The 14,712-nt window shown below is 47.5% G+C and overlaps 1 protein-coding gene across 1 annotated transcript in view; it reads left to right on the top strand.

Annotated features, from left to right (window-relative positions):
• Positions 1–14,712, top strand: part of LOC120026140 (protein Hook homolog 3-like) — a 34,322-nt gene that overhangs the window by 1,159 nt on the left and 18,451 nt on the right. Inside the window, exons 2-5 of the mRNA XM_038970961.1 lie at positions 7,922–8,007; positions 8,749–8,821; positions 8,959–9,142; positions 12,955–13,022. Coding sequence (XP_038826889.1) covers positions 7,922–8,007; positions 8,749–8,821; positions 8,959–9,142; positions 12,955–13,022 — 411 coding nt within the window. The remainder of the gene's footprint in view (positions 1–7,921; positions 8,008–8,748; positions 8,822–8,958; positions 9,143–12,954; positions 13,023–14,712) is intronic.

Here is a 14,712-nt window from a genome sequence, read left to right as displayed (position 1 = left end):
AATACAATGGTATTTGAATGTTTGCTTTGTTAAAGGCCTTGTGTAACGTCCAATAGTTATAGTTTACTTCGCTACTTAAGTCATCTCATCTCGAGTCACTCAAGGTGCGCATTTGTTGTTCCTAGACCAGGAGTCTGTAGTGTTCAGTCTGCATGTTCAATGCAGCACATGCTGTTATGTGTACAATGTTGATGTCAACGAGGCTTTTTAAAAACTTTGCTTCTGAATATAAATCCACTAGCGTTTTATAATTACACTATTAGTTTCTGTTTCTTACATCTGCAAACAGCTAGTTTGTCTTTTCTTAGCAAGTTGTGCCTAAATCTTGTTAGCCGCTAATGCTAATCGCTAGATAAACTCAGCAAAAAAATAAACGTCCTTTCACTGTCAACTGCGTTTATTTTCAGCAAACTTAACATGTGTAAATATTTGTATGAACATAACAAGATTCAACAACTGAGACATAAACTGAACAAGTTCCACAGACATGTGACAAACAGAAATGGAATAATGTGTCCCTAAACAAAGGGGGGGGTCAACATCAAAAGTAACAGTCAGTATCTGGTGTGGCCACCAGCTGCATTAAGTACTGCAGTGCATCTCCTCCTCATGGACTGCACCAGATTTGCCAGTTTTTGCTGTGAGATGTTATCCTACTCTTCCACCAAGGCACCTGCAAGTTCCCGGACATTTCTGGAGGGAATGGCCCTAGCCCTCACCCTTCGATCCAACAGGTCCCAGACGTGCTCAATGAGATTGAGATCCGGGCTCTTCGCTGGCCATGGCAGAACACTGACATTCCTGTCTTGTAGGAAATCACGCACAGAACGAGCAGTATGGCTGGTGGCATTGTCATGCTGGAGGGTCATGTCAGGATGAGCATGCAGGAAGGGTACCACATGAGGGAGGAGGATGTCTTCCCTGTAACGCACAGCGTTGAGATTGCCTGCAATGACAACAAGCTCAGTCCGCTTTCTAGACAACTGGTGGCGCTTTCTAGACAGGTGGTGGCGCTTTCTAGACAGGTGGTGGCGCTTTCTAGACAGGTGGTGGCGCTTTCTAGACAGGTGGTGGCGCTTTCTAGACAGGTGGTGGCGCTTTCTAGACAGGTGGTGGCGCTTTCTAGACAGGTGGTGGCGCTTTCTAGACAGGTGGTGGCGCTTTCTAGACAGGTGGTGGCGCTTTCTAGACAACTGGTGGCGCTTTCTAGACAGGTGGTGGCGCTTTCTAGACAACTGGTGGTGCTTTCTAGACAACTGGTGGCGCTTTCTAGACAACTGGTGGCGCTTTCTAGACAACTGGTGGCGCTTTCTAGACAACTGGTGGCGCTTTCTAGACGCTTTCTAGACAACTGGTGGCGCTTTCTAGACAACTGGTGGCGCTTTCTAGACAACTGATGGCGCTTTCTAGACAACTGATGGCGCTTTCTAGACAACTGATGGCGCTTTCTAGACAACTGGTGGCGCTTTCTAGACAACTGGTGGCGCTTTCTAGACAACTGGTGGCGCTTTCTAGACAACTGGTGGCGCTTTCTAGACAACTGGTGGCGCTTTCTAGACAACTGGTGGCGCTTTCTAGACAACTGGTGGCGCTTTCTAGACAACTGGTGGCGCTTTCTAGACAACTGGTGGCGCTTTCTAGACTACTGGGGGCGCTTTCTAGACAACTGGTGGCGCTTTCTAGACAGGTGGGGGCGCTTTCTAGACTACTGGGGGCGCTTTCTAGACTACTGGGGGCGCTTTCTAGACAGGTGGTGGCGCTTTCTAGACAACTGGTGGCGCTTTCTAGACTACTGGGGGCGCTTTCTAGACTACTGGGGGCGCTTTCTAGACAGGTGGTGGCGCTTTCTAGACTACTGGGGGCGCTTTCTAGACTACTGGGGGCGCTTTCTAGACAGGTGGTGGCGCTTTCTAGACAGGTGGTGGCGCTTTCTAGACAACTGGTGGCGCTTTCTAGACAGGTGGTGGAGCTTTCTAGACAGCTGGTGGTGCTTTCTAGACAACTGGAAACTATTGGGGGGGGGAACAAGGTCAAATCATGACTTCGCAAAACACCCTCTTCCTCTTCAGGAAACGTGTTGTGATCCAGGAGGGCGTTCTCTGCTGTTACCAAGAGAAGCTAACCGCTTAGCTAGCTAGATAACTAGCTACTAAATGAGCAAACCAACCGCAGAGCATTTAGCACATTTTAGACAGTTAACTTCATAGTTATCAGATATCTAGCTGGCAGACATTGAGTTGTGAATTCCATACTGTAACTAGATTCATTGGTCCGTGCTGCACAACAGTGAGCGACTCACAAGGCTCCGGTTTCTCTGGTTGTGTGCTTGTAAACAAACACCACGTGACTGGGATCTGACCTGTTAGCTTAATGTGACAGGTGATATGAAGAAACGCAATCTGCTTTATCTCCTCACGTATTGCACAAGTTGACTGAAGGTATTTACTGAAAAGTAGCTACAAATATTAAAATGTATAAAAAATAAATAAACTTAAAATAACTAGTTTTTGACGGTAATGAAAAACCATCCCGTGTCTATTTCCATCAGAAACAGATGGTAAAAATAGTCTCCTTGAGTACCCAGAGGGCTTTGGCGTTTATTTTTACACTGACATTTCTTTTTAAAGATTAGAAGATGAATTAAGATTTGATCTGTCGGAGTTTGTTTTATTTCATAATAAGGTCGATGGACCTTGTACCAGTTCATTTTTCTCGGGGTGGACATTGTTTATGAGGCGGCGGTGGGATCCTGCTCTGCTGACCGGTGTTCCTGGCGCTGCCTCTGCTAGTACACAGAGCTGAGCCTTCACAGAGTCACAGAGCTGAGCCTTCACAGAGTCACAGAGCTGAGCCTTCACAGAGTCACAGAGCTGAGCCTTCACAGAGTCACAGAGCTGAGCCTTCACAGAGTCACAGAGCTGAGCCTTCACAGAGTCACAGAGCTGAGCCTTCACAGAGTCACAGAGCTGAGCCTTCACAGAGTCACAGAGCTGAGCCTTCACAGAGTCACAGAGCTGAGCCTTCACAGAGTCACAGAGCTGAGCCTTCACAGAGTCACAGAGCTGAGCCTTCACAGAGTCACAGGCAGGGTAGGGTTTCCTAACTAGCGTGTGAGGGCTACATTTAAAACCCAACAGCAGCTTTGTCAACATGTCCTGTAACGGGTCTTCTATCCAGGCCAGCTGACGGTCACTCATCGCCGCTATACTACTCCACAGAGACCGTTATGTATTCAAATACACAATATTATTAAGCTAATCACTGACCACCAAAACATAAGCAGCTAATTATCTTCTTATTACATAAAAACGATTACGGTTCATAAGCTGGTTTAGTTCAGTAATATTTATTTGCCAAAGTCATCAGAATTTCATTCAGTAGCTGTTGAAGGTTTGAAAGTGGCCGTTGAGTTTGACATTTAGTTAATTGTTCTCCCTCGTCACACAAAAGCCATTTCATAAGTAGCAGCACAGTGAGAGATGTGACGTGTGGGAACAGCCTAGCTAATGGCCCTGACGCTTGTCACATCGGATAGATCAGGATCAGGGTTTACGCCCTACCATATCTCATAAGCACATCATCTGCATTGTACACACATGAAATGTAAGAGATGTTTACACGGTAATCGATTCTCTTTCTGATCTGTATACGGTATCTGCCTGTCTTTTTAAATGGCTGTTGTAACTGAAAAATCACCTGGATTGCTTTCATTTGTGGGAAACTATGAAAAGGGCTGCTCAATCAAAAACTGTAGCCTTTTTCAAGCCTGTCTAACTGTCAAAGGAAGGTAGTGGTAAAATTACACCCCGTGCTCTGTCAGGTCCTACTAAGGAAGGTAGTGGTAACATTACACCCCGTGCTCTGTCAGGTCCTACTAAGGAAGGTAGTGGTAACATTACACCCCGTGCTCTGTCAGGTCCTACTAAGGAAGGTAGTGGTAACATTACACCCCGTGCTCTGTCAGGTCCTACCCCGTGCTCTGTCAGGTCCTACCCCGTGCTCTGTCAGGTCCTACCCCGTGCTCTGTCAGGTCCTACCCCGTGCTCTGTCAGGTCCTACCCCGTGCTCTGTCAGGTCCTACCCTCTGCTCTGTCAGGTCCTACCCTCTGCTCTGTCAGGTCCTACCCTCTGCTCTGTCAGGTCCTACCCTCTGCTCTGTCAGGTCCTACCCTCTGCTCTGTCAGGTCCTACCCTCTGCTCTGTCAGGTCCTACCCCGTGCTCTGTCAGGTCATACCCCGTGATTTGTCAGGTCCTACCCCGTGATCTGTCAGGTCCTACCCCGTGATCTGTCAGGTCCTACCCCGTGCTCTGTCAGGTCCTACCCCGTGCTCTGTCAGGTCCTGCCCCGTGTTCTGTCAGGTCCTGCCCCGTGTTCTGTCAGGTCCTGCCCCGTGCTCTGTCAGGTCCTGCCCCGTGCTCTGTCAGGTCCTGCCCCGTGCTCTGTCAGGTCCTACCCCGTGCTCTGTCAGGTCCTACCCCGTGCTCTGTCAGGTCCTACCCCATGCTCTGTCAGGTCCTACCCTCTGCTCTGTCAGGTCCTACCCCGTGCTCTGTCAGGTCCTACCCCGTGATCTGTCAGGTCCTGCCCCGTGCTCTGTCAGGTCCTGCCCCGTGCTCTGTCAGGTCCTGCCCCGTGCTCTGTCAGGTCCTACCCCGTGCTCTGTCAGGTCCTACCCCGTGCTCTGTGACTTGCATGAAAACGACCAGAGAAGGATGCAGAAAGTAGAGTATTTGTCTAAATGTCTGCAGGTATTTTCTTCTCCAATATAAATGGCCAATATTGCTGTGAACCTTCTTACATTTCCAGGCCTGGAGCACCAGCCTGCAGTGAAGACCCTGCTGTGCCACTGTGACACTCTGATCGGGGTTACAGCTGTAGGCCTCTACTTTGATCGGGGTTGCAGCAGTAGTCCTCTACTCAGATCAGGGTTGCAGCAGTAGTCCTCTACTCTGATCAGGGTTGCAGCAGTAGGCCTCTACTCTGATCAGGGTTGCAGCAGTAGGCCTCTACTCTGATCAGGGTTGCAGCAGTAGGCCTCTACTCTGATCGGGGTTGCAGCAGTAGGCCTCTACTCTGATCAGGGTTGCAGCAGTAGGCCTCTATTCTGATCGGGGTTGCAGCAGTAGGCCTCTACTCTGATCGGGGTTGCAGCAGTAGGCCTCTACTCTGATCAGGGTTGCAGCAGTAGTCCTCTACTCTGATCGGGGTTGCAGCAGTAGGCCTCTACTCTGATCAGGGTTGCAGCAGTAGTCCTCTACTCTGATCGGGGTTGCAGTAGTAGTCCTCTACTCTGATCAGGGTTGCAGCAGTAGTCCTCTACTCTGATCAGGGTTGCAGCAGTAGTCCTCTACTCTGATCGGGGTTGCAGCAGTAGTCCTCTACTCTGATCAGGGTTGCAGCAGTAGGCCTCTAGTCTGATCAGGGTTGCAGCAGTAGGCCTCTACTCTGATCAGGGTTGCAGCAGTAGGCCTCTACTCTGATCAGGGTTGCAGCAGTAGGCCTCTACTCTGATCGGGGTTGCAGCAGTAGGCCTCTACTCTGATCAGGGTTGCAGCAGTAGTCCTCTACTCTGATCGGGGTTGCAGCAGTAGGCCTCTACTCTGATCAGGGTTGCAGCAGTAGTCCTCTACTCTGATCAGGGTTGCAGCAGTAGGCCTCTACTCTGATCAGGGTTGCAGCAGTAGGCCTCTACTCTGATCAGGGTTGCAGCAGTAGGCCTCTACTCTGATCGGGGTTGCAGCAGTAGGCCTCTACTCTGATCGGGGTTGCAGCAGTAGGCCTCTACTCTGATCAGGGTTGCAGCAGTAGTCCTCTACTCAGATCAGGGTTGCAGCAGTAGGCCTCTACTCTGATCAGGGTTGCAGCAGTAGGCCTCTACTCTGATCAGGGTTGCAGCAGTAGGCCTCTAGTCTGATCAGGGTTGCAGCAGTAGACCTCTACTCTGATCGGGGTTGCAGCAGTAGTCCTCTACTCTGATCGGGGTTGCAGCAGTAGGCCTCTACTCTGATCGGGGTTGCAGCAGTAGGCCTCTAGTCTGATCAGGGTTGCAGCAGTAGGCCTCTACTCTGATCAGGGTTGCAGCAGTAGGCCTCTAGTCTGATCGGGGTTGCAGCAGTAGGCCTCTAGTCTGATCAGGGTTGCAGCAGTAGGCCTCTACTCTGATCAGGGTTGCAGCAGTAGGCCTCTACTCTGATCGGGGTTGCAGCAGTAGGCCTCTATTCTGATCAGGGTTGCAGCAGTAGGCCTCTAGTCTGATCAGGGTTGCAGCAGTAGGCCTCTACTCTGATCAGGGTTGCAGCAGTAGGCCTCTATTCTGATCAGGGTTGCAGCAGTAGGCCTCTACTCTGATCAGGGTTGCAGCTGTAGGCCTCTACTCTGATCAGGGTTGCAGCAGTAGGCCTCTACTCTGATCGGGGTTGCAGCAGTAGTCCTCTACTCTGATCGGGGTTGCAGCAGTAGTCCTCTACTCTGATCGGGGTTGCAGCAGTAGACCTCTACTCTGATCGGGGTTGCAGCAGTAGGCCTCTATTCTGATCAGGGTTGCAGCAGTAGGCCTCTAGTCTGATCAGGGTTGCAGCAGTAGGCCTCTACTCTGATCAGGGTTGCAGCAGTAGGCCTCTATTCTGATCAGGGTTGCAGCAGTAGGCCTCTACTCTGATCAGGGTTGCAGCTGTAGGCCTCTACTCTGATCAGGGTTGCAGCAGTAGTCCTCTACTCTGATCGGGGTTGCAGCAGTAGTCCTCTACTCTGATCGGGGTTGCAGCAGTAGTCCAACTCTGTCACTCAGACATGCCACTAACACATCCTTGGTGGTGAGGTACGTCTATAGACTATTTATAGCCCTTAATTTCACTTTAGTGTGCCTGTACAGCACGATTCATAACACATAGTGATATACGCTTGGTATTTTAATGTAAAACCGCCTAAACATAGCCTATAACATGAAATATTAGCCTCAAAGGCTAACCTACCCTTTTACTAGGTAATAATATATTTAGTTTATATAGCCCTTTTCATTATACATATAATCTCAAAAACACTCAAATGAACAGTGTACATGTCGGTGTTGGGCTGGTCAATGGTCAAGGCCCTAAAAGGGTCATGTAGGAGTAACCTACCAGTCGGAGACATTCAGGACAGAGGTGAGTCTCTCTTTATGTGTGACTGTAATTAGGGCATCGACCATGGCACCATCCATGTGCCTCTCCTCTGCTGGGGTTCAGTCTGTTTTATTCAGAGGGACAACACTGCTGATGACTGTTAACATGTTATCAACATAGAGAGAGAGAGAGGTCATCCCTGGAGTGGATCATTATTAACATGTTATCAACATAGAGAGAGAGAGAGGTCATCCCTGGAGTGGATAATTATTAATATGTTATCAACATAGAGAGAGAGAGAGGTCATCCCTGGAGTGGATAATTATTAACATGTTATCAACATAGAGAGAGAGAGGTCATCCCTGGAGTGGATCATTATTAACATGTTATCAACATAGAGAGAGAGAGAGGTCATCCCTGGAGTGGATAATTATTAACATGTTATCAACATAGAGAGAGAGAGAGGTCATCCCTGGAGTGGATAATTATTAACATGTTATCAACATAGAGAGAGAGAGAGGTCATCCCTGGTGTGGACAAAAGTGCTCCGTCTTTTACTAATTTCCTGCGAAGTCACAAAAACGGACAAGTGAAAGACAAGAGCAGCCTCAAGGCTCAACCTAATCATTGTAGAGCTCCTCTCCATTTTTCCAAAAAATAAGTTAGTAATGTACAGTGGCCATGTTTGAGACTTTGTGAAGAGGGGAGATGGCTACGTGTCAAGTAATGATGAATGTAATTTTAAGGTGGGTGAGTATCTCTGTAATATTTCATAGCAGGGAATGATTCTGTTCTTCTGATTTGTCCTTTTTCATCTAGATCCAGACGTTTGGATTGGAGGCTCCGTGCAGAACAGTGGGAGATCTCACTAGTGGGATCGTCATGGCCCAGGCACTACAGAAGATGTGAGTGTCACTGGTTATATTTTTCTATTGTTTGCTTACTTTTTATCTTCTGGAAATTTGTTTTGTTTAACCATCAAACCAAGCTTTTAGTGGGCGTTGTGGCTGAGCGTTGTGGCTGGGCGTTGTGGCTGAGCGTTGTGGCTGGGCGTTGGGGCTGGGCGTTGGGGCTGGGCGTTGAGGCTGGGCGTTGAGGCTGGGCGTTGAGGCTGGGCGTTGCGGCTGGGCATTGCGGCTGGGCGTTGCGGCTGGGCGTTGGGGCTGGGCGTTGGGGCTGAGCGTTGTGGCTGGGCGTTGTGGCTGAGCGTTGTGGCTGGGCGTTGGGGCTGGGCGTTGGGGCTGGGCGTTGAGGCTGGGCGTTGGGGCTGGGCGTTGGGGCTGGGCGTTGGGGCTGGGCGTTGCGGCTGGGCGTTGCGGCTGGGCGTTGCGGCTGGGCGTTGCGGCTGGGCGTTGGGGCTGGGCGTTGCGGCTGGGCGTTGCGGCTGGGCGTTGCGGCTGGGCGTTGCGGCTGGGCGTTGCGGCTGGGCGTTGGGGCTGGGCGTTGGGGCTGGGCGTTGGGGCTGGGCGTTGGGGCTGGGCGTTGGGGCTGGGCGTTGCGGCTGGGCGTTGGGGCTGGGCGTTGGGGCTGGGCGTTGGGGCTGGGCGTTGCGGCTGGGCGTTGGGGCTGGGCGTTGGGGCTGGGCGTTGTCTTCTCTCTCCACTTTCTTTCTCCTGTATGTGACCGTTTATCTTTCTCTTCTCCAGAGACATTGTCTATTTCACCGACAACTGGATCAGTCGGATCAAGCCTGAGGTGGGAGATAACTGGCGACTAAAGGTATGGTTGACGACCATGATACATGCTGGTCGTTCTAACACGTTGTCTTTCTGTGTTGCTGCCATCTGCTCTAAAGCCTTGTCATTACCACAGTCCCAATGCCACGTCTTCCCTCCTCCTCCTCCTCCTCCTCTCAGATCAGTAATCTGAAGAAGGTGTTGAAAGGCATACTGGACTACAACCAGGAGGTCCTTCAACAGCAGATCAATGACTTCACCCTGCCAGACATCAACCTGATAGGAGAACACTCAGATGCTGCAGAGCTGGGCAGGATGCTACAACTCATACTGGGCTGTGCTGTCAACTGTGAGCAGAAACAAGGTCTGTCTGTCTGTCTGTCTGTCTGTCTGTCTGTCTGTCTGTCTGTCTGTCTGTCTGTCTGTATTATATATATACTATAGTCTGAGGATGGTTTTCCTCATGGCTCTGTCTCTCTGTGTCTGTCTGTCTCTCTGTGTCTGTCTGTCTGTCTGTCTCTCTGTGTCTGTCTCTGTGTCTGTCTCTCTGTCTGTCTGTCTGTCTCTCTGTGTCTGTCTGTCTGTCTCTCTGTGTCTGTCTGTCTGTCTGTCTGTATTATATATATACTATAGTCTGAGGATGGTTTTCCTCATGGCTCTGTCTCTCTGTCTGTCTGTCTGTCTGTATTATATATATACTATAGTCTGAGGATGGTTTTCCTCATGGCTCTGTCTCTCTGTCTGTCTGTCTGTCTGTATTATATATATACTATAGTCTGAGGATGGTTTTCTTCATGGTTCTGTCGTAACAGGGAAGCCATTTGTTTTCACAACTTTTATTTCCATGACTGAACAAAACTCTCATGGCTCTCTGACCTGCTCTCTTTTCCCTCTGCAGCAGGTGAGTAATATGTTTGTCCGAGAGTCATTATTGGACACAGCCCTGTCCTATAGTCGTTATTGAACACAGCCTTGTCCGAGAGTCATTATTGAGTTATTGGACACAGCCTTGTCCTATAGTCATTATTGGACACAGCCTTGTCCTATAGTCATTATTGGACACAGCCTTGTCCTAGAGTCATTATTGGACACAGCCTTGTCCTAGAGTCATTATTGGACACAGCCTTGTCCTAGAGTCATTATTGAGTTATTGGACACAGCCTTGTCCTAGAGTCATTATTGAGTTATTGGACACAGCCTTGTCCTAGAGTCATTATTGGACACAGCCTTGTCCTAGAGTCATTATTGGACACAGCCTTGTCCTAGAGTCATTATTGGACACAGCCTTGTCCTAGAGTCATTATTGGACACAGCCTTGTCCTAGAGTCATTATTGGACACAGCCTTGTCCTAGAGTCATTATTGGACACAGCCTTGTCCTAGAGTCATTATTGGACACAGCCTTGTCCTAGAGTCATTATTGAACACAGCCTTGTCCTAGAGTCATTATTGGACACAGCCTTGTCCTATAGTCGTTATTGAACACAGCCTTGTCCGAGAGTCATTATTGAGTTATTGGACACAGCCTTGTCCTAGAGTCATTATTGGACACAGCCTTGTCCTAGAGTCATTATTGGACACAGCCTTGTCCTAGAGTCATTATTGGACACAGCCTTGTCCTAGAGTCATTATTGAGTTATTGGACACAGCCTTGTCCTAGAGTCATTATTGAGTTATTGGACACAGCCTTGTCCTAGAGTCATTATTGGACACAGCCTTGTCCTAGAGTCATTATTGGACACAGCCTTGTCCTAGAGTCATTATTGGACACAGCCTTGTCCTAGAGTCATTATTGGACACAGCCTTGTCCTAGAGTCATTATTGGACACAGCCTTGTCCTAGAGTCATTATTGGACACAGCCTTGTCCTAGAGTCATTATTGGACACAGCCTTGTCCTAGAGTCATTATTGGACACAGCCTTGTCCTAGAGTCATTATTGAGTTATTGAACACAGCCTTGTCCTAGAGTCGTTATTGGACACAGCCTTGTCCTAGAGTCATTATTGAGTTATTGGACACAGCCTTGTCCTAGAGTCATTATTGAGTTATTGGACACAGCCTTGTCCTAGAGTCATTATTGGACACAGCCTTGTCCTAGAGTCATTATTGAACACAGCCTTGTCCTAGAGTCATTATTGGACACAGCCTTGTCCTAGAGTCATTATTGGACACAGCCTTGTCCTAGAGTCATTATTGGACACAGCCTTGTCCTATAGTCATTATTGGACACAGCCTTGTCCTATAGTCATTATTGGACACAGCCTTGTCCTAGAGTCATTATTGGACACAGCCTTGTCCTAGAGTCATTATTGGACACAGCCTTGTCCTAGAGTCATTATTGGACACAGCCTTGTCCTAGAGTCATTATTGGACACAGCCTTGTCCTAGAGTCATTATTGGACACAGCCTTGTCCTAGAGTCATTATTGGACACAGCCTTGTCCTAGAGTCATTATTGGACACAGCCTTGTCCTAGAGTCGTTATTGGACACAGCCTTGTCCTAGAGTCATTATTGAGTTATTGAACACAGCCTTGTCCTAGAGTTATTATTGAGTTATTGGACACAGCCTTGTCCTAGAGTCATTATTGGACACAGCCTTGTCCTAGAGTCATTATTGAGTTATTGGACACAGCCTTGTCCTAGAGTCATTATTGAGTTATTGGACACAGCCTTGTCCTAGAGTCATTATTGAGTTATTGAACACAGCCTTGTCCTAGAGTCATTATTGGACACAGCCTTGTCCTATAGTCATTATTGGACACAGCCTTGTCCTAGAGTCATTATTGGACACAGCCTTGTCCTAGAGTCATTATTGAACACAGCCTTGTCCTAGAGTCATTATTGAGTTATTGAACACAGCCTTGTCCTAGAGTCATTATTGAGTTATTGAACACAGCCTTGTCCTAGAGTCATTATTGAGTTATTGAACACAGCCTTGTCCTAGAGTCATTATTGAGTTATTGGACACAGCCTTGTCCTAGAGTCATTATTGAGTTATTGGACACAGCCTTGTCCTAGAGTCGTTATTGGACACAGCCTTGTCCTAGAGTCGTTATTGAGTTATTGTTGTACATAGCCTTGTCCTTGAGTCTCTAGACAGTACACGGCCTTGTCCTAGAGTCTCGAGACAGTACACAGCCTTGTCCTAGAGACAGTACACAGCCTTGTCCTAGAGACAGTACACAGCCTTGTCCTAGAGACAGTACACAGCCTTGTCCTAGAGACAGTACACAGCCTTGTCCTAGAGACAGTACACAGCCTTGTCCTAGAGACAGTACACAGCCTTGTCCTAGAGACAGTACACAGCCTTGTCCTAGAGACACTACACGGCCTTGTCCTAGAGACAGTACACGGCCTTGTCCTAGAGACAGTACACGGCCTTGTCCTAGAGACAGTACACAGCCTTGTCCTAGAGACAGTACACAGCCTTGTCCTAGAGACAGTACACAGCCTTGTCCTAGAGTCTCTAGACAGTACACGGCCTTGTCCTAGAGACAGTACACAGCCTTGTCCTAGAGTCTAGAGACAGTACACGGCCTTGTCCTAGAGACAGTACACAGCCTTGTCCTAGAGTCTCTAGACAGTACACGGCCTTGTCCTAGAAACAGTACACAGCTTTGTCCTAGAGTCTCTAAACGGTACACAGCCTTGTCCTAGAGACACTACACAGCCTTGTCCTAGAGACAGTACACAGCCTTGTCCTAGAGTCTAGAGACAGTACACGGCCTTGTCCTAGAGACAGTACACGGCCTTGTCCTAGAGACAGTACACAGCCTTGTCCTAGAGACAGTACCCGGCCTTGTCCTAGAGACAGTACCCGGCCTTTTCCTAGAGACACTACACAGCCTTGTCCTAGAGACAGTACACAGCCTTGTCCTAGAGTCTAGAGACAGTACACAGCCTTGTCCTAGAGACACTACACGGCCTTGTCCTAGAGACAGTACACAGCCTTGTCCTAGAGTCTAGAGACAGTACACAGCCTTGTCCTAGAGACACTACACAGCCTTGTCCTAGAGTCTCTAGACAGTACACAGAGTTCATTTGAGGAAGTGTGTAAGATGAGGCTTCCAGTTTAACTCACGGCTTCATCACATTCAGTTCTTGTCATTGTGCAACTGAGGGTGCTTCTTAGACTGAACAAGTATTCATTCGTTCTGTCCTCCTCTGCCCCTGTAGAATACATCCAGACCATAATGATGCTGGAGGAATCTGTTCAACATGTTGTCATGACAGCCATTCAAGAGGTAAGCCTTTGTAAATATTTCAAATGGCTGTGTGTTTTACTCCAGAGATCCATTTCCTGTGTCCTTATATGACATCACACTGTGTATGGTCTCCATGTGTTATAACAGATGACATGACACTGTGTATGGTCTCCATGTGTTATAACAGATGACATGACACTGTGTATGGTCTCCATGTGTTATAACAGATGACATGACACTGTGTATGGTCTCCATGTGTTATAACAGATGACATGACACTGTGTATGGTCTCCATGTGTTATAACAGATGACATCACACTGTGTAGAGTCTCCATGTGTTATAACAGATGACATCACACTGTGTATGGTCTCCATGTGTTATAACAGATGACATGACACTGTGTATGGTCTCCATGTGTTATAACAGATGACATCACACTGTGTAGAGTATCCATGTGTTATAACAGATGACATCACACTGTGTAGAGTATCCATGTGTTATAACAGATGACATCACACTGTAGAGTATCCATGTGTTATAACAGATGACATCACACTGTGTATGGTCTCCATGTGTTATAACAGATGACATCACACTGTGTATGGTCTCCATGTGTTATAACAGATGACATGACACTGTGTAGAGTATCCATGTGTTATAATAGATGACATGACACTGTGTATGGTCTCCATGTGTTATAACAGATGACATCACACTGTGTAGAGTATCCATGTGTTATAACAGATGACATCACACTGTGTAGAGTATCCATGTGTTATAACAGATGACATCACACTGTGTATGGTCTCTATGTGTTATAACAGATGACATAACACTGTGTAGAGTATCCATGTGTTATAACAGATGACATCACACTGTGTATGGTCTCCATGTGTTATAACAGATTACATGACACTGTGTAGAGTATCCATGTGTTATAACAGATGACATCACACTGTGTATGGTCTCCATGTGTTATAACAGATGACATCACACTGTGTATGGTCTCCATGTGTTATAACAGATGACATGACACTGTGTAGAGTATCCATGTGTTATAATAGATGACATGACACTGTGTATGGTCTCCATGTGTTATAACAGATGACATCACACTGTGTAGAGTATCCATGCGTTATAACAGATGACATCACACTGTGTATGGTCTCTATGTGTTATAACAGATGACATAACACTGTGTAGAGTATCCATGTGTTATAATAGATGACATCACACTGTGTATGGTCTCCATGTGTTATAACAGATTACATGACACTGTGTAGAGTATCCATGTGTTATAATAGATGACATGACACCTGTGTATGGTCTCCATGTGTTATAACAGATGACATCACACTGTGTAGAGTATCCATGTGTTATAACAGATAACATCACACTGTGTAGAGTATCCATGTGTTATAACAGATGACATCACACTGTGTATGGTCTCCATGTGTTATAACAGATGACATCACACTGTGTATGGTCTCCATGTGTTATAACAGATGACATGACACTGTGTATGGTCTCCATGTGTTATAACAGATGACATCACACTGTGTAGAGTATCCATGTGTTATAACAGATGACATCACACTGTGTAGAGTATCCATGTGTTATAACAGATGACATCACACTGTAGAGTATCCATGTGTTATAACAGATGACATCACACTGTGTATGGTCTCCATGTGTTATAACAGATAACATCACACTGTGTAGAGTATC

This window comes from Salvelinus namaycush, chromosome 31, assembly GCF_016432855.1.
Source record: "Salvelinus namaycush isolate Seneca chromosome 31, SaNama_1.0, whole genome shotgun sequence".
In the NCBI taxonomy this organism is placed as follows: domain Eukaryota; kingdom Metazoa; phylum Chordata; class Actinopteri; order Salmoniformes; family Salmonidae; genus Salvelinus; species Salvelinus namaycush.
The sequence above is the reverse complement of the archived record's forward strand: the minus strand, read 5'-3'. Positions and strand labels throughout refer to the sequence as shown.